At 37.6% G+C, this 18,053-nt stretch overlaps 3 protein-coding genes across 3 annotated transcripts; 1 reads left to right on the top strand and 2 right to left on the bottom strand.

The window, feature by feature from the left end:
* The first annotated feature begins 6,935 nt into the window (after nt 1–6,935).
* On the top strand, nt 6,936–9,011 carry LOC103319895 (BTB/POZ domain-containing protein At4g08455-like). Its single transcript, XM_089045725.1, has 2 exons — nt 6,936–7,238; nt 8,263–9,011. Exons 1-2 carry the CDS (start codon nt 7,029–7,031, stop codon nt 8,782–8,784), a joined length of 732 nt encoding a protein of 243 aa, XP_088901851.1. The 5' UTR covers nt 6,936–7,028; the 3' UTR covers nt 8,785–9,011.
* Nucleotides 9,012–9,235: 224 nt separating this feature from the next.
* LOC103319757 (S-adenosyl-L-methionine-dependent methyltransferases superfamily protein) lies at nt 9,236–13,642 on the bottom strand. Its single transcript, XM_008221345.3, has 9 exons — nt 12,818–13,642; nt 12,008–12,157; nt 11,655–11,925; nt 11,420–11,530; nt 11,056–11,215; nt 10,204–10,461; nt 9,974–10,096; nt 9,801–9,878; nt 9,236–9,693 (listed from the first exon to the last, which is right to left on the bottom strand). The coding sequence occupies exons 1-9, from the start codon at nt 13,454–13,456 to the stop codon at nt 9,495–9,497; spliced, it is 1,989 nt and encodes a 662-aa protein (XP_008219567.2). The 5' UTR covers nt 13,457–13,642; the 3' UTR covers nt 9,236–9,494.
* Nucleotides 13,643–17,411: 3,769 nt separating this feature from the next.
* LOC103319758 (Calcium-binding EF-hand family protein) lies at nt 17,412–18,053 on the bottom strand. Its single transcript, XM_008221346.3, has one exon. The coding sequence runs from the start codon at nt 17,951–17,953 to the stop codon at nt 17,438–17,440; it is 516 nt and encodes a 171-aa protein (XP_008219568.2). The 5' UTR covers nt 17,954–18,053; the 3' UTR covers nt 17,412–17,437.

Here is an 18,053-nt window from a genome sequence, read left to right as displayed (position 1 = left end):
TACAAACAGATGAAAACTCAATTCAATGCTGAAATCCAGATTTTTTGCTCAGATAATGGTGGAGAATTTTTCAATCATGACTTTCAAGCTTACTTCAAACAACATGGAATTATCCATGAGATGACTTTTCCTCAAACACCGTAACAAAATGGTGTTGCTGAACGAAAGAATTGACATCTTCTTGAAACCGCCCAAGAACTTCTGATTGGCACTCATGTTCCTCGCCATCACTGGGATGATGATATTGTCATCATAGTTCACCTGATCAACCTCATGTCTTCTGGTGTATTGACTTTTAACACTTCCTTACAAGTGCTTGAGCAACACAGACCTCTTCCCTCTGTTTTGATACTCATACCCAGAATCTTTGATGTATGACTTTCTTTTATCTCTACAAAAATCAACATAGAAAACTTGATCCATGTGCGCTTCATTGTGTTTTGTGGGTTATGTCACTCATCAGAAAGGCTACCGTTGTTATCACCCTCCTACCCGACGTACCTATGTCACTTTGGATGTAACTTTTCTGGAATCTGAGCTATTCTTCCATGACCCATCATCCAATTCTATGCTTTAGGGGGAGATACGAAGTGAAGAGTAGAATTAGAGCAACTTGGAAAACTAAGAAATTCTCCTCTGTACATAAATGATCGATCGTCCTAAGTCTGGAGTACGAGATTACTCTCTGCGAAAAATGATCAATCACCCATTCATAGTGATCAATCGCTTGACCCACCTGATCCATGCGAAGATGTTTCTGATCCGAGTCTAATACCTACAGAAAATACATAACAACAAGATGAAGACCCCCTCTAACTCAATGGTACCAACAGACCAATCTCCTGAGAATATCCTTGAGGTAACTACTTTTACTACACTTGTGAATTTATAGGATAAATTTATTGGATACTAATTATCTTTCAAGCAGAATCATGGAAAGCCACCAAATCGTTATTCAGCTGATATTGGCAAGACATCAAAGTATCCAATTATGAATCATGTATCCACTGAGAAGATGTCTGAACCACTCAAGGCCTTTGTGCATCAGTTGTCTGCTATTCATATCCCATCCAAGGTTGCCAAAGCATTAAAGATCCTAAGTGGGTTCAAGCTATAAAGGAAGAGATGAAAGAGCTTGAAAAGAATCAGACTTGGACACTAGAAACTTTACCATGAGGAAAAATTATTGTAAGATGTAGATGAGTGTTTACCATAAAACACAACGTTGATGGATCTATTAAGCGATACGATGCAAACCTTGTGGCGAACAAAGATTGAAATATCGGCCGATACACCGATATATCTGCCGATATATCGATATTTTCAACTGTCGACACCGATACTAGGGGTAAGGCCATATCTTCCCCTGTTTCAACGATATATCCCCGATAAATGTGATATCCCCGATATTTTGCCGATATCCCCGATATTTCTCGATACCCATAACAGAACCCAAAAAAAATTCAGAAGTTTTAAAGGCAATTGAATCAAATTGAAACCCAAAAATAGCTAATCCTTGCCTAGAACCCTATAATTTATTAATATGAAGAATCTATACACAGTCCACTGCCCACATACATCCAATCTATCTGAAGAGGACATGGCGATCAGTTTTAGATATATGAGCATAGACACTAGACCTAGTACTAATTCAAATGAATCTTATGATGGCTATGGTTATTTCATGTCTGATTATAGTGGAACTAGTTATGGAACTCAAGATGATAAAACAGATTATGAACCTACTAGTTGGTTAATCCTAATTATCCCATATATGGGAGGATAATATGGAGTTCAAGAGAGACCTATGTGCACCATGTTCAAACATGGCTTACAAACTGCTCTAGTTACATGACTTGGTATGACTATTGTATGAATCTATATGGTTGTTCGTCATTATTTGAACCTCATAGGAGCTCTTCATTTATGTAGATGGACACTTATCTAAATTGTAATCCAATGTTTAAACAAACTATGGCTTTATACATGGTTTATTCATTCTAATTAACATTTTATTTTCAAACTTTTCATTAACACACATTACATACCACTTGTATTTAATCATTTGTTCAATACATTCATTAATAATGTACATAACATCTATGAAAGTTTTACACCAAAATTATGTGTTTCAATGCATATATCTGTCATTTTTATTGATTTTTTCCCAATACCTAAAATGATAACGATATATCCCCCGAAATATCCGTAAATTGGAGGCCCGATATTATCTGCACGGCCGATATTTTAATCCTTGGTGGCGAAATGGTACACATAGACTTATGGTGTATATTTTGAAGGAACTTTTACACTAGTTGCAAAATTGAATACAGCCAGAGTCTTACTGTCAATCGCAGCTAATTTGAACAGGCCACTATAACAGTTTGATGTAAAGAATGTCTTCCTACATGGAGAACTCACAGATGAGATGTATATGGACATTCCTCATAGATATAATACTACTCATACTGGAACAGTATGCAAATTATGAAAGGCATTGTATAGATTGAAACAGTCACCACATGCATGGTTTGGACAATTCACCATGGCAATGAAGAATAATGGTTTCAGACAGAGTAACTCAAATCATACTTTGTTCTTGAAACATCATAAATAGAATGTAATAGCTTTAATAATCTATGTTGACGACATGATTATTACTGGGAATTATAAACATGAAATATCTCAGCTACAAGACTATTTGGCTACTGAATTTGAGATGAAGAAAATAGGTGGACTCAATTATTTCTTAGAGATTGAGGTAACCCGACCACAACAAAGCATATTTCTCTCTCAAAGGAAATATGTTTTGGACTCGTTAAGAAACACAAGAATGCTAGATTGCAAACCTGTAGACAGTCATATTGTTCATAATCATCATCTTAGAGAATACCTGGATCAAGTTTCAACTAACAAAGAAAGATACCAAAGGTTGTGGGAAGATTGATCTACTTGTCTCATACTCGGCTAGACATTGCTTATATGGTGAGCGTCGTCAGTCAATTTATGCATTCTCCGAGTGAAGACCACATGAATGTAGTTATTCGGATACTTAGATATTTGAAGTCTGCACCCGGAAAAGGACTTATGTTCTCAAAACATGATCATCTGAATATTGATGGTTACACATATGCAGATTAGGCAAGAAGTATAACATACAGGAAATCCACATCTTGTTACTTCACATTCTTCGGAGGTAATTTGGTTATATGGAGAAGTAAGAAAAAGAAGGTAGGCGCCTTATCAAAGGAATTTGTGAACTCATTTGGTTAAAGAGGTTGCTTACTGAACTTGGGTATAGACCTACCTTTATAATGAATCTCTTTTGTGACAACAAGGCTACAATAGGTATTGCACAGAATCCAGTTCAACATGATCACACCAAACATGTTGAGGTAGATCGACACTATATCAAACAGAAGCTCGAAGCTAAAAGGATTCAATTTCCTTTCGTAAAGTCCGAGGATCAATTGGTGGATATTTTGACAAAGGTAATTTTCAGTAAATCATTCCACAATTCACTAACCAGTTGGGCATTAGCGACATCTATGCACCAATGTGAGGGGGAGTGTTGGCGTGACTTGTGGACCATGGACTTTCTTTCCTTACAAACCAAGGATTCTCATTATAATTATATTTGATTTACTTTAATTCCTGATTTCCTACTGTAAATAGAAATAAAAATTTATTATTTACTTGTCCATTAAAGTTCCGTTATATGACCTCATACAAGGAGAAGAATACACAAAAAATTTCCACAAATAAATATTCTCACACAGTTCTCATATTTTAGCAGTCTTCTTCGGCTTCTTATCTTCCTATAATTGGAGAGGAATGTCCATTAAAGATTATGAGGTTCTAAGTGAGTATGAATAAGAATGAAGACTGTTTGTTGTCGCGACTGCATATTATGTGTGCAATTTTTCAGTTTTCAAAATCTATGAACCTTATCTCTCCAAACAGGTTGCAGCAGCGCAAAAAGGTTCTGCGGAGTTTAAGGTTAAAACTGCAGCAGTTGAGGTTCATTCCTCAGTTACTTGTGTATATCCACAACCCATAAGATATTATCAGTTGTGTGAGGAATAAAGTGCAGTTTGATGCATTTCAAGTGATCTTCACAACCTTATACTATGAAACCAAGCCATCATTTTCAATAACTACTCCTACGGCCTTCATCAAATCCGGTGGCCCAAATACCCTCTGCCATCCCCGCCACTGTTGCCATTGCCATAAGTTTTCAAAGAGGGAAATGATTATAGGTTTCTTTAAGGATTTCCTTTTTTGTTTTCCCTATTGGCTTTTGGTTAAGTCTATTGAATGAAGGCCATCAAGCCTGTGTTTTCCGTAAATTTTGGGAACAAAGATTACAAAAACAACACTTCATAATATCATGGTATGAAGTGTTAATTATTGAACTACACCGCTGCAAGTGAAACTACAGTTCAGTTTAATAGCTGCCAAAAAAGTTCAATAAATTTAAATTTTGAACTTAACTGAAATCAACTATTGAGCAACCATTGTGCATGCTCTAAGGGGCAGCACAACTGATCAATGGATGTAATCACATTTTCTTACAATTTCTTCTCTGGTTATTTATCTTTGAGCACCCCAACATGAACAAGTGCATATATCTTGCCAAGGAAAATACAACGAAGATGACCGGTACTTGCAAGCAGTGCCACGAGGACCTCAAGGCCAAGATCGCTTTTCTCACCACGTCCAGCCGGCTTCCTTCTCCAACACAGCTCTGTCCATGCCTCTGTACCCGTTACTGTCCCTAAGGCCATTTTGGTCAGTACTCAATTACATATGTACTCTGTGTGTTATTGTGATAATTCCTTTTTTGCGCTTTTGATGAGTAATTAAAATGTAGATGTAGTATACGCGTGATTTTTCTTGAAAAATTCTTGTGTTTTGATCAAATATATTGTGGTTTTACTTGTTCATCAATATATAGTCTGTTGGAGGAGTGTTTTGGGAAGACTTTTAGCTAAAAATGACTTAGGTTAGGAGTAGTTATAGCTAGCTATTTTGCTGCTGGGGGCAAGGATTAAAATATCGGCCTTGCAGATAATATCAGGCCACCAATTTACGGATATTTCGGGGGATATATCATTATCGTTTTAGGTATCGGGAAAAAATCAACAAAAATGACATATATATGCATTGAAACACATAATTTTGGTGTAAAACTTTCATAGATGTTATGTACATTATTAATGAATGTATTGAACAAATGATTAAATACAAGTGGTATGTAATGCGTGTTAATGAAAAGTTTGAAAATAAAATGTTAATTAGAATAAATAAACCATGCATAAAGCCATAGTTTATTTAAAACATTGGATTACAATTTAGATAAGTGTCCATCGACATAAATGAAGAGCTCCTATGAGGTTCAAATAATGACGAACAACCATTTAGATTCATACAATAGTCATACCAAGTCATGTAACCAGAGCAGTTTTTAAGCCATGTTTGAATATGGTGCACATAGGTCTCTCTTGAGCTCCCTATTGTCCTCCCATATATGGGATAGTTAGGATTAACCAACTAGTAGGTCCATAATCTATTTTATCATCTTGAGCTCCATAACTAGTTCCACTATAATCAGACATGACATAACCATAGCCATCATAAGATTCATTTGAATTAGTACTAGGTCTAGTTCCTATGCTCATATATCCAAAACTGATCGCCATGTCATCTTCAGATGGATTGGAGGTATGTGGGCAGTGGACTGTGCATAGATTCTTCAAAACTTCTGAATTTTTTTTGGGTTCTGTTATGGATATCTGGAAATATTAGGGATATCGGCAAAATATCGGGGATATCGCACTTATCGGGGATATATCGTTGAAACCGGGGAAGATATGGCATCACCCCCCAGATATCAGTGTCGACAGTTGAAAATATCAATATATCGGCAGATATATCGGTGTATCGGCCGATATTTCAATCCTTGGTTGCATTAACATTTTCGTGTTGAAGTATTGTTGTTCTAATTAATGCCTTGGTCCTCGGGGTTCATCATTTCTCATTCATCATCATAAGGCATTACGCAAAACTTGCTATGAGTTGAGCATCATAATCCCTTTAATGTTTGTGGATGATCATATGATCCTGGGAAATGTAATTCTAGCTGAATTTGTTCGTAAAAATGCACGCTTTGAATTCTTTTGAACATGTGTTTTGGTGGGTACTCAATCAGATGAGCTGTTCTACGGTGTTAGCGCCATGTTTGACAATGAGATGGAAGAAAGTCTGAGTGGCACCATCAAGACAGTCGATGTGTCCTACGGCACCCTTCGTGCTTTTGTCAACTACCTCTACACAGCAGAGGTGGTATGCCTTGACCAGCAATTGGCCTGTGATCTACTAGTAATGGCTGACAAATACCAGGCGCAGCATCTCAAAGACTTGTGCCAGAAGTTCTTGGTTGTCCAACCTCAACTGGGACAATTCACTTTCAACCTACACCTTCGTGCATCAGCATAACGCCAAGCAGATCATCAACCTAGCCTTGACGTTGATCACAGACAACATGGACAAGCTTACTACCGGGGAGGAGTACGCTGAGCTGAAGGAGAAAGATCCACGACTCATATTCGAAACCTATGAAGCATGTAAAACCATTTGTTTCCTCCGATGTGGGATAATAATTTGCTTTCAAACTTCCAACAATATATTCTTCCTTCCTTACAAGCTCCCAACAAAGGCGAGTAGTCAGGTTCTCCATTTCTGTAAATAGATAAACAAGTATTCTAATATAATATCTGTCAAAATCTACTAACAGTTAAAGGGCAACATTGTCCATATTTATTTTTATACGAATGATATTAGAGCAAGCAAGGAACTTAAACATAGAAGAAGAAAAGAAAAGAAAAGTGGCGGACTACTTCCAGACGAAGGAAACTACGTACCATAATAAGGCAGGGGAGGCAGCACAACTGATCAATTGATGAAATTACATTTGCCTTAAAACTTCTTCTCTTGCTGTTATTTATCTTTGAGAACCCCAACCCAACATGAGGTGCATATCTTGCAATGGCAGATACGACGCCGGCACCTGCAAGAAGTGCCACGAGGACCTCAAGAAGTGCCACGAGGACCTCAAGGCCAAGGTCGCTTTTCTCACGACGTCCCAGCCAGATTCCTTCTCCGACGTCGTTCTGTTTGCCCCCGACGGTGGGTATGCCCAGGCGGCTGTACCCGTTCCGGCCCATAAGGCCGTTTTGGTCAGTACACATTTCGCCAACTTTCTGCTCCATCGCTGATTTTTGTTCAAACATTTTGATAGCTTTACTTTAATTTTGTTTGTTTCACAATAAGGATGGGGTATTCTTTAGATCCGTGCCCAAAAGGTTTGATTTAGGTGTTTTCTTCTTTTGATCTAGAGTATTTATATTTCATTTTTTTATTGTCTTCATAATCCACCTACAACAAGAAAAAATTGGTCGAGGGAATAATTGACCTTCATTTGAGGTAAATACATACCAGACAACAATTACCTATAAATATGCAGAATTTTACCTGAAAATGGGATATAAATACAAAAAACAACTTATCTATATATGTGACATTGCCTCTTATACAGTGATCAAACTAAACACATCCAAATTTACTTACTAAAAATTTCATTACCTAACTAGTAGAAACCAAAAATCCAACCCATTTACCTAGATTGGAGGAATAATAAATACTTGCACGCGATTGTCTTTTATCACCTCCTCAACAGGTATCAAAATCACCATGTATTACCTACCTAACATCATACTCCAAAAACAAAATCCAACCGCCCCAACTTGTAAACAAATAAAGACAACAACTTAGTCAAATTCTAAGAACAAACCAAACGAAAGACTCACCTTTGACCACACCAATGCCAAGTTTAAGTCTTCACACCAAATAACAGCCTTCTACGTAGGTACTTAAATGACCCTGGAAATTCTTCACCACCATAAACAACCATGAATACTAATCCCTCTCCCAAGAAGTTCCAACATACTATGAATGAACGTGGGGAGGAATTTTCTGTGCTTTGAGAACATTATTATAATTATTTGGCTCCCGTATAATGCTTTGGTTCTCTAACAATTCTAGTCCTCTTTCTTTTTTTAATTTGTCTAGGTTCATTTTCTCTCCCCTGGTCACCTACTAGTACTGTTCACAAAATTAATATGTTCCTGGGAAAATATTATTATTGCACACTTTGAATTCCTCTTAAATATTATGTATGTATTTTGACCGGCACTGGATCAGGTGAGCCGTTCTCCGGTGTTCAATGCCATGCTTGAGAATGAGATGGAAGAAAGCTTGAGTGGCACCATCAAGATCCGCGATGTGTCCTACGGCACCCTTCGTGCCTTTGTCAACTACCTCTACACAGCTGAGGTGGTATGCCTTGACCAGCAATTGGCCTGTGACCTCCTAGTAATGGCTGAAAAATACCAGGTGCTCCATCTCAAAGATTTGTGCCAGAAGTTCTTGGTGGCCAACCTCAACTGGGAGAATTCTTTTTCGACCTACACCTTCGTGCACCAGCATAACGCCAAGAAGGTCATCGACGCAGCCTTGACGTTGATCATAGACAACATGGACAAGCTTACTGCCCGGGAGGAGTACAATGAGCTGAAGGAGAAAGATCCACAACTTTTATTCGAAATCTATGAAGCTTATCTCTCCAAACAGGTTAATAAAGCAGCAGCACAGAAGGGTTCTTCGGCTTCGTATCCTCCCAAATATAATTGGGGAGGAATGTACATTGAAGAGGTTCCGGATTGACTGAATCAGCTTATCTCTCCCTAAACTGCATACGATGTGTGCAATTTTTCAGTTTTCGAAATCCATGAAGCTTCTCTCTCAATACAGGCTGCAGCAGAGCACAAGGGTTCTGCTTCTGCGGAGTTTAAGGTTAGCAGCAGTCGAGGTTCATTCCTCAGTTACTTGTGTATATCCACAGCCCATAAGATATTATCGGTTGCGTGAGGAATAAAGTGCAGTTTGATGCATTTCAAGTGATCTTCACAACGTTGTACGATGAAACCAAACCCTCATTTTCAATAACTACTTCAACGGCCTTCATCAAATCGGGTGGCCCGAATACCCTCCGCCATCCCCGCCACTGTTGCCATTGCCATAGGTTTTCAAAGAGGGAAATGATTATGGGTTTTGGTTAAGTCTATTGAATGAAGGCCATCAAGCCTGTGTTGTGCGCAAATTTTAGGAACAAAGGTTACAAAAACAACACTTTATAATATCACGGTATTAGTGTTAAGTTATGCACATTTAACCATCCTATTGCTGTGCATTTGGATATACTAAGAAAAAAATATATAAAAAATGAAAAAAGAGATTGCACTAGCTAGTCTTCAAATTACAGAGCATAAAACAAGTGCAATATGTTAGTTGCTGTTGTAGTGCCTTCTTTTCTATGGTGCGATTTCATACCCTTTTACAGAAAAATACATCGACAAGTTTGCACCCAAATCAGATCACAAACGCTTGTCACCAATCAAGATCTTCCAGCTTGCATGAGGTCCTTCTCCTGTGTCATGCAGCGCAGGCACCCATCCAACAGCACTTGCAAGTTCTTGAAGCTCAGAAATTACAGATATAGAGTCACGTATGTAAACACGTCCGCCAGGCCTCAGCATTCGATCCATTTCAAGCACGATGGTTGAGATATTACACCTGTGCACAACACAAACAGATCAGTAGGAAATCAATGTACTCTACATCACATGAAGTCTCACCTACAAATAGATAAAATAGGCTCAAACAACAGTGCAAATTTATACCTCTTTTGCTCAACAGAGAAGAGACCCGCTGCATGCAGTAAGTCGTATGTTCTCGGATAAGTGTCAAATGGTTCACACCTAAGGAACATAAATTTGAGCATCATGACAAAGTCCAACAGATTTAGTAACACATAGATGGTCAAAAACAGAAATCAGAAGGTGTATTGCCCAACCAGTCATGCATAACTCCAATAAGTCCGCGGTCATATATAACTGGCAAAGTATTGAACCCTGAAACAGGAACAACGTTCATAACCCAACAATCCAACCCATAATCTTGCAATGCTGCTGCAAACCTGCCAATATAAAAATGATTTCCATCTCTTTCTTTTGCAAGTTGAAATAACATTGAAAATAGGTAAAGATTTATGGTTTGTGTAGAATGAATTATTTGAAGATATACCCTCCATATCCAGCCCTCATGTCCATTATGTTTCTAAAGTTTAATTCTCTCCAATGGTAAGCACCAATGTAACCAGCTAATATTTCATGCCAGTACTTTGCCTCTGCCCTGAAGATTTCCTTTCTAGATATGTACGCATCTAGCTTTATGCTCTGGAGTCTATCTGGTGGATCTTGAAGACATGCGGGCCATGTACTAACATTAGCTCCATAACCATTCTCAGGTAATCGAGTGATGCAAGCCTTTAAACCAACATACCTGCAAAAAAAAAGTATTACTTAGGGTTACAGTGGTTATGATATATGTATACTTTATTTCATACTCTGCATCTAGGTAGGCCTCGTGATCTTGTGGTGAGATATCAAATTTGGATGGAGTATAACCAACAATGAGACTAGAAGAAGCATTATTACAATATTCTTGTTAAATTCTTCAGCCTTGTGTATGTGCGTGGAGAAGACCTCATATTCAAAGTGTTAGCTTCAGATGTAAAGTTCAATCAAGTTAGATAAATCATCATGTTTTGACATTTTTTTTTCCTCCAAAAGCTTTTTATACATGCCGAAAGCCTTTTGGTTCAAGCAAATTTAAATCAACTCTCCCTTAATGCCACATGACACAAGGTTGCATTGCCCCTCGGGAAATATGCAAGATTATGGTCACCAAGTCAACAGGACAAGGGTCCAACAGAACAACATAGACAAACTATTGAAATGAAACCATAAAGTCAAAAGTTACATAACTTATCAGATGGAATAGAAGACTGTTTTAAGAGTTTGACAATTAACACGGATTGATATTTGAAGAATGCTTCTAAACCAAGAAAACTTTAAACTTTGAAGTAGGACTTACCAAACATCGTCTGGATCATCATTTGAATCACATAATGGAGGCAGCACTCCAGCATCGCGACTAAGATAACAGCTGTTGTTCAAAGGCTTCTGCCATATAGCAATATATCCTTCCTTCTTTACAAGCTCCCAACAAAGGCGAGTAGTCAGGTTCTCCATTTCTGTAAATAGATAAACAAGTATTAATTCGAGTGCTCCAACATCAAGAATATAACAATAATTTTTTGTTGTTGTCAAATATCAGAGAAGATGACACTAATGCTAATGTAAAAGAACGATACAGAAAATATCTGACCAGACTTTTCAAAGTGTAGAGAAAGATAAACAGGCTGTGAACCTACAATAAATATTGCATAATGAGCTACCTTTCCATTGTTCTTGTAGGGCTTCTTCATGTTTGTAAACGGGCTGTGCTGCCCAGACAAAGTATCCTCCTGCTCTTAGCAACCTGTCAGCCTCGAGAAGCAAAATTCCATCTTCATCACATAATCAAAAGAAAAAAAGGATTCTTAGAGTCAAAGAGCTTTTGACAACAAGTATCAAATGCATTACACATATGTAGGAATATGCCATAAAATGTCCAAGAGAGAAACGGATTACCATCACGGGTCCAATTAATTCTACATCTTGAACAATGGATCAAGTCAAAAGCCTGGCTTGGATACAACAAGCGGTGAGTAGCAAATACTGCCACCATTGCAGGCACACCACGCTCTAGTGCAAACTGGATCTGATTCTCATGAACATCTTTTGGTGCTATTGACATAGTGGTCACATTCCGTTGCATCAAAAAGGCACCAAAACTAGCAACTCCACAGCCAATATCTAAGGACACTCGGGTTTTGTAGCCAAATGCAATGTCAGGAACCATCTGCTCAGTCCATGTAAGAGGTGGTAATCAATATCATGTAAAAACATGCAAATACTTTATGAGAATTGGGCAAGGGACAAACCTGTGAAATCTGATTCAAGTACTGATCTGCCCCATGAATAAACTGTGTTCCACCTCCTGGAAAAATGAATTTATCTTTCTTTACCCTTATCCAATTCTGACCACCTTTATCGTCAACAAGTCGAGTGTGGGGTACATTACTGAACCACACCTGTTATCATATCTATTGTTAGCACATAAGAACACTCATTCTTTCTCAAACCAGGTGAAACGGTAATATGCTATACGTTAAGAGCTACAGAAGGAAAAATCTTTTTTAAGGAGTTTTCAGTAGTGACCCAGAAAACTGCTCTACAAAGGGATGTTACCAATTGTTACCAGTTTACGTAACATTGAAAGCAACTGGGGATATATAGCTTCAGAAAATAGATTACCATGAATGAAAAAAAACCAACAAAAAAAGAAAGAAATCAGAACTATTGGTTCCTTATTTCTCATCTTTTTACATTCTAAAAACAAGGGACCAACTTCTGCCAATCCTACAGCTTAAAGTTAAGAGAAGGAGAACAGCATATTGCCATCATCACTTTTCAAAGTCTTCCATCTAAATTTCAAAACCATTCCCAACGAAAGTTCTGTCTCCATCCACATTTCTACACTAACAATGACACCACTTCACTTGTCCACTGTCCTGACATGCCTAAGCTAGCTCTTTATCATTGAAATTTAATAGTTGATATCAATTGCTGAAATTTCACTTACATAACAAAATTCAATGTATCAGGAACAGCAACACTCAAACCAATTCAAATAAAGCAAACAACTTTACCAAAAACAGAAATCAAAGTTCACACATTTCAATCCAAATTACCTCGTCCCTGCTCTGAGGCCACTGTATTCGTATCTGGTACCCTTTCGGCCTCGGCACCACGCAATTCAACCCCTTGCCTTGCCCAGGACAATGCCTCTCATACTTTTCCCCTCTCTCTCTCGAATTTAACTTCTCAATCTCCTCCACATTATCCAAACACGGTATATAATCAGTCATGCTTTCATCACACACCTCAAACTTATCAACCTTGAATCTCGCACCGCCGCCGCCTACGCCGCCACCGTCGTCCAATCTCTCCTCTCCTCCACTGACATTCCTCAAATCCTCGACCAGGCTCGGGTCAAACTCGCCGATCTCGAACTCCTCCGACATCGCGCCGTTATCGTCCACTATCCCCATCCTCTCGACCGCCGGCGGTGGAGGAGGCGATGGCGGAGGAGGAGATGGAGCTGCCGGAGGCGTCGGCGGAGGCAACTCCGGCGAAAACGAGGCGAGAGATGGAGACGGCGCGGAGGTTGTTGTGGTGGTGGAAGAGGAGAAGAAGGTGAGGGAAGGATAGGTAGCAGAGTAGTGGTTGGCGAGTAGGAAGAGGGAGAGGGAGAGGAGGGTAATGGCCGTAATTTTGATGAAAGTCGGGGTCTTTAGAATGTCGGTGGCGGTGGCCGCGAGGGCCTTCATGATGGATGATTGAGATTTTCTCGGGAAAGTGACGGAAAGACGGAGAGAAAATTAAAGAGCAAAGCAGAGTTGAGTGAGGCTGGCGGGCGGTGGAGAAGTAAATGGACTTTCTATAAAATTACAAAATAATAATAATTAATTAAATGGAAAATGAAAGTGAGTTTGTGAGTAATTGCGATTCGAAGAGCTCCGAGTCCGCTAAGACGTAATAAAAATACAAATTTATAAATAAAGTCATGGAAACTTCGACAATGCACAGGGTTGGGAAGTGTTAGGGTACAGCTCACCAGCATTACGGTTGATACAGTGTTAAAGTCATGCACTTGTCCTGTCTCTCTCCTTGGACTCTATACCTATCCTTTTTGGTCCCTTTCCTTTTGTACTTTGTATTAACTCATTTTGTCTTGGTTTGCATTCATTCCCATTTTCGTGAAAAAATCATGTTTGAGAATCTAAACTATTTTGGGTAATTATCTTAATCATTGATTAGACTAATGTCATGCTTCTCAAAACTTGTTTGTAGTTTATTAGCAACAAAAAGAGAAGTTATCATTTGAAATACTTAAATTTAATCATGCTCCATTAATATTTCTTATATATTTAAAACTTAAATTAAGTACGAAGGATTTCGAGTTGAGCCAAGTCAATTGCATATCTATGTTTAGATTAGAACAGCACTCAAGAAATCATGATATATAGCTTTTTCAGCTAATGAGTGTCGTTATCAGATTGTTTGTTTGTCAGCACTCAAAGCTTCAGCTAATTAGTGATTAAAATTTGCTTACCAGTTGGGTTGGGATTGGGAAGAATGCAATGAGTTGACCTTATGAACAGAACAAAGCTTTGCATCAAAGCCAATATTTTGGCCCGGTCTCATAAACCCAATGTCAAAAATTGCCACCACCAGTGGCAAATCCATTTTCGATGGTACCACCACTTGCGGCTACAATTAATTTTTCACCAATCTGTCATTGGAGCCATCAAAGTTACTACAATTGTGAAGGCTGAAGACTCTAACCTAGTAGGAATTATTTTTATCTGAAATTTACTTGGATTTCTGAAATTATCATTCAATCCAATCCAAAATCTAATTAAAATTGGGTTGCATTGATTTATTTGGTCTGTTTGGTTGATTTAGAATTGATTTTGAACTCTCCTAGCAGCCGGGATTATTTTTGTTCATAACTTTATAATTAAAAAATACATTTATATCCATATTATAAAAAAATAGAAATAAAAAACCAGAAGAAAAAAAGATTAAAAGTTGAGATTTGGGTCTTTGACTTCTTCAATTCAATTTAGGACTCTCTTTATATTAAATTATTAATAATATTAATTGTACATTGGGTTCCTATCCGCAAGACATTTGACGAGTCGTTTTGGCCAGGGACTTTAAAAAATGAAAGGCATAACTATGATTACATAAATCAAACCTCCATAGTAAAAAATCTCTTTAACCCAAGGTGTATGCTTACCACCCTTTTCAATATTTGACACGTGTTTATAAGCATAACTATGATTACATAAATCAAAGTTTAACTATGGTTATGTTCATGGACAAGTGTCAAGTATTAAAAATGGTAGTGAATATACACCTTAAGTTGAAATGGTTAGCAAAAATATTTCCCTAACCGTCAAATCTTGTGTAGCTATTTCAAGATCCATCCCAATTGCCAGTAACGAAAGTACATTGCATTTTCTATAGCTTGATTGACGCTAACTTTTCGTGATTGGAAACATTTGGTTGACTTGTATACAATCCTCCCATGATCTTCCTTAATGACATGTCCAAGTCTCCGTACGAAACAAGAAAAGGTATATGCATGAATGGGATTGCCTTCAAAGAGTAATGAGAGCCAATCCTTTTCTGATTTCTGTGGGCTTCATATGAAACATTAATCATTCATAATTAAACTATGATTATGGCTGAGTTGGTATAAGTACTAGCCTAGCCATGTAACCATGTTGCACTTTTTAAAAGTTTTTGGGACTTTTGAGTTTGAGCAAAGTTAAATTAAAGAACAAACCTGAAACACAACTAGATTATACAATATGTAATTAGTGAGTTTGGATTCACCTTAATCATGTTTTAAGTCGATCTGTTGTCTAATCTAAATGTTTTCTAATAGCTGATAAGTAATTGTTGAACCCAAACATCATATGTGTTAATGTCGTGCTAAATAATACTTTTTCTAACGTTGTTTTGTAGTTAGGTCCTCAACATGTTATTGGACCTTAGATGAGCAGTTCAACTTTGGTTCAAGTCAAATGGGAACTTCGCAGCAACCACAAAAGGTCAAACCGTACAAGTCTTACCATGTGAGTCTCAATGGTACCGCCCTATGGTCAAATCGATTAATTAAGATTAGAAAATTTTACTTCAACCAAAAGACCTTTGAAATAGCTTCGAAGTCATCTGAAAGCTGAGATTGATAGGTAGAATTGTCAAAGTACGTGCTTCCCCATATAAGCTGAACATTCCCAGAAAATCTTTCCTTTGGACTATGGAATTCTAGCCTTAGATTTTTTATATGCTCCATCCTAGTAATTGTCACATTGTCAATAAAAATTAAAAGATTCTGTTAATTTGTTTCTTATATATGGAATGTATTCACTTACAAATTTCTTATGTAAGCTCAACACATTGAAACAAATCTCATGCATGCTATATATAAAATTTTTATTCAAAGTCATTACGTATGGCGAAGAAAAACGTTATATGAAACAGTTGCTCATGCATACTCATGTGTGAGTAAGCCGATCGTTGTTAATTTGCAAGTAGATTTGACAATGTATTAGTCATAATAAACATTCATTTGCGTGCATGATAATTACAAGAAACATAGGTACATGTATATTGTCAAATATGTCGATCGAGAGGGAAACCCTCAAGGAAGTTCATTCCAATTTAGAATAATATACAATGCAAACTTTGGATTTGGATTTTTCTGGAAGTTGCTCGAATTTTCCATGCGATTGAAAAATATTTAACGATGTAATGTAACCCAAACCACCCCATGCCCCAAAAATAAAATAAAGGACAGCTAAAATGTGGAACAAATAAATAAAACATAAGTAGGTAATTCGATTCCATCATGGTGCACGCACGTACAAATGAAGAGTGGCAAACGACAATTTTTTAACGATAATATTATTGTATCTCCGTGCAATTGTTGCGATGCTAGGAGCCTAGCAAGGACCATAGTTAATGTGGCCAATCTACAAACATTGAATTACTTACTTCAGATATTGTGAAATGAACAAAAATGCGTATGTTGTAAGTATTCTTTCTCAGAACAAGTGCAAAAATCTGTCTCCTCCTTACACACATCTTACTCGAGGAAATTCTCGCAGTAGATAAATATTTACATTGTTAGACTATAAATCTAGACCACACGCTTAATCAAGAATCAGTTTGATTGATGGTTCAAACTTCCGGTTGGATAATATAAAATGATTTATATGTGTGTGTGTGTATATATATATGTTGAAGAATACATGAGTCTCATATCGGAAACTTAACAAAATAGAAAGTCTCATATAATAAATAGTTCCACTCCTAATAACATCGAGACTTTTTGTATAAAAACCCCACACCTGCTAAACATGTGGTTAAGTTGGGACAATATCGATGTTGTTAATGTGGGCCAGGGTCCGTCCTCTGAAATCTTAACATGATATCGAGCCAGGTTGACTAGGCCTGATTAAACCCAAATCAAACAAAAAACCACAAATTTAAAAATTTTAAAAAAATTTAAAAAGGAAAGTGAATCTCTTAATCAATCAAGGAAGTAAATCTCTTTGATTAATTAGTTGACTCACAATAATTCACAAACTCTGTGAGTTATTCCTCTATACTCAACACTCGAGAAACCTCATTTTGCTTTTTACTATATATATATATATATATATATTATATATATTCTACATAAAAGTATTGATGTTGCAAATGCTTACAAGCAAATTTGAAATAATTATTAATTAAGAGATGGTATTTTGAAACATCATGTTTTTGAATTCCTGAAAATCAAGCAGGCCATCCAAGTTGGTGTCGTACACGTGAATCATGGTCCTGCAGTCACGGCTGCTATTTTCCCCCAAAACTCCTAATCTCCTCAGCACGCTCTCCAGCTCCTCACAGGAAATGAAGCCATCGCCATTCAAATCAAACACATTGAATGCCTTCACAAGGTCACTCTCATCTTCATCAGGGACAACCTCCTCATGAATGTTACCGTCTTCATGGCGATCGTCGTCACTCTTGTAATTTTGCTGCATGGATATGGACTTGTAGAACAACAAGAATTCATTGAAGTCGAGGCTCGGTTTCCCCACCGAGGACTCGAGCTCGTTCAGGCTGAACTGCACGCCAATCCTCTCAAGGAGCAAGCTGAGCTCCTCGAGACTCACTTGCCCGTCACCATTCCTGTCGAGCATCTCGAAAATTCGAAGCAAGTCGTTGGTGCTTAGAGGACACATGTAGACCACTGTTGTCATTCCAAAAGAAGAGTTGTAGAATGAAGGAACAAATAAATGAAAGAATGAGTGAATGTTGTATGAAATAGTAGCCAGGTTGAGGTTATAAGCGGTTAGAGGG

The sequence above is a fragment of the Prunus mume genome, linkage group LG2 (assembly GCF_029339155.1).
Source record: "Prunus mume cultivar Tortuosa linkage group LG2, ASM2933915v1, whole genome shotgun sequence".
Taxonomy (NCBI): Eukaryota; Viridiplantae; Streptophyta; class Magnoliopsida; order Rosales; family Rosaceae; genus Prunus; species Prunus mume.
The sequence above is the reverse complement of the archived record's forward strand: the minus strand, read 5'-3'. Positions and strand labels throughout refer to the sequence as shown.

Bases quoted from the DNA above. Each gene is read 5' to 3' on its own strand.
- LOC103319758 (XM_008221346.3), bottom strand. From the start codon at position 17,953: ATGACAACAGTGGTCTACATGTGTCCTCTAAGCACCAACGACTTGCTT.
- LOC103319757 (XM_008221345.3), bottom strand. From the start codon at position 13,456: ATGAAGGCCCTCGCGGCCACCGCCACCGACATTCTAAAGACCCCGACT. The intron at 10,097-10,203 runs GTATATCTTCAA...TTATATTGGCAG, and splicing joins ATGAGGGCTGGATATGGAGG to GTTTGCAGCAGCATTGCAAG. The intron at 9,694-9,800 runs GTATAAATTTGC...TGTTGTGCACAG, and splicing joins TTCTCTGTTGAGCAAAAGAG to GTGTAATATCTCAACCATCG.
- LOC103319895 (XM_089045725.1), top strand. From the start codon at position 7,029: ATGAGGTGCATATCTTGCAATGGCAGATACGACGCCGGCACCTGCAAG. The intron at 7,239-8,262 runs GTCAGTACACAT...GCACTGGATCAG, and splicing joins CGGCCCATAAGGCCGTTTTG to GTGAGCCGTTCTCCGGTGTT.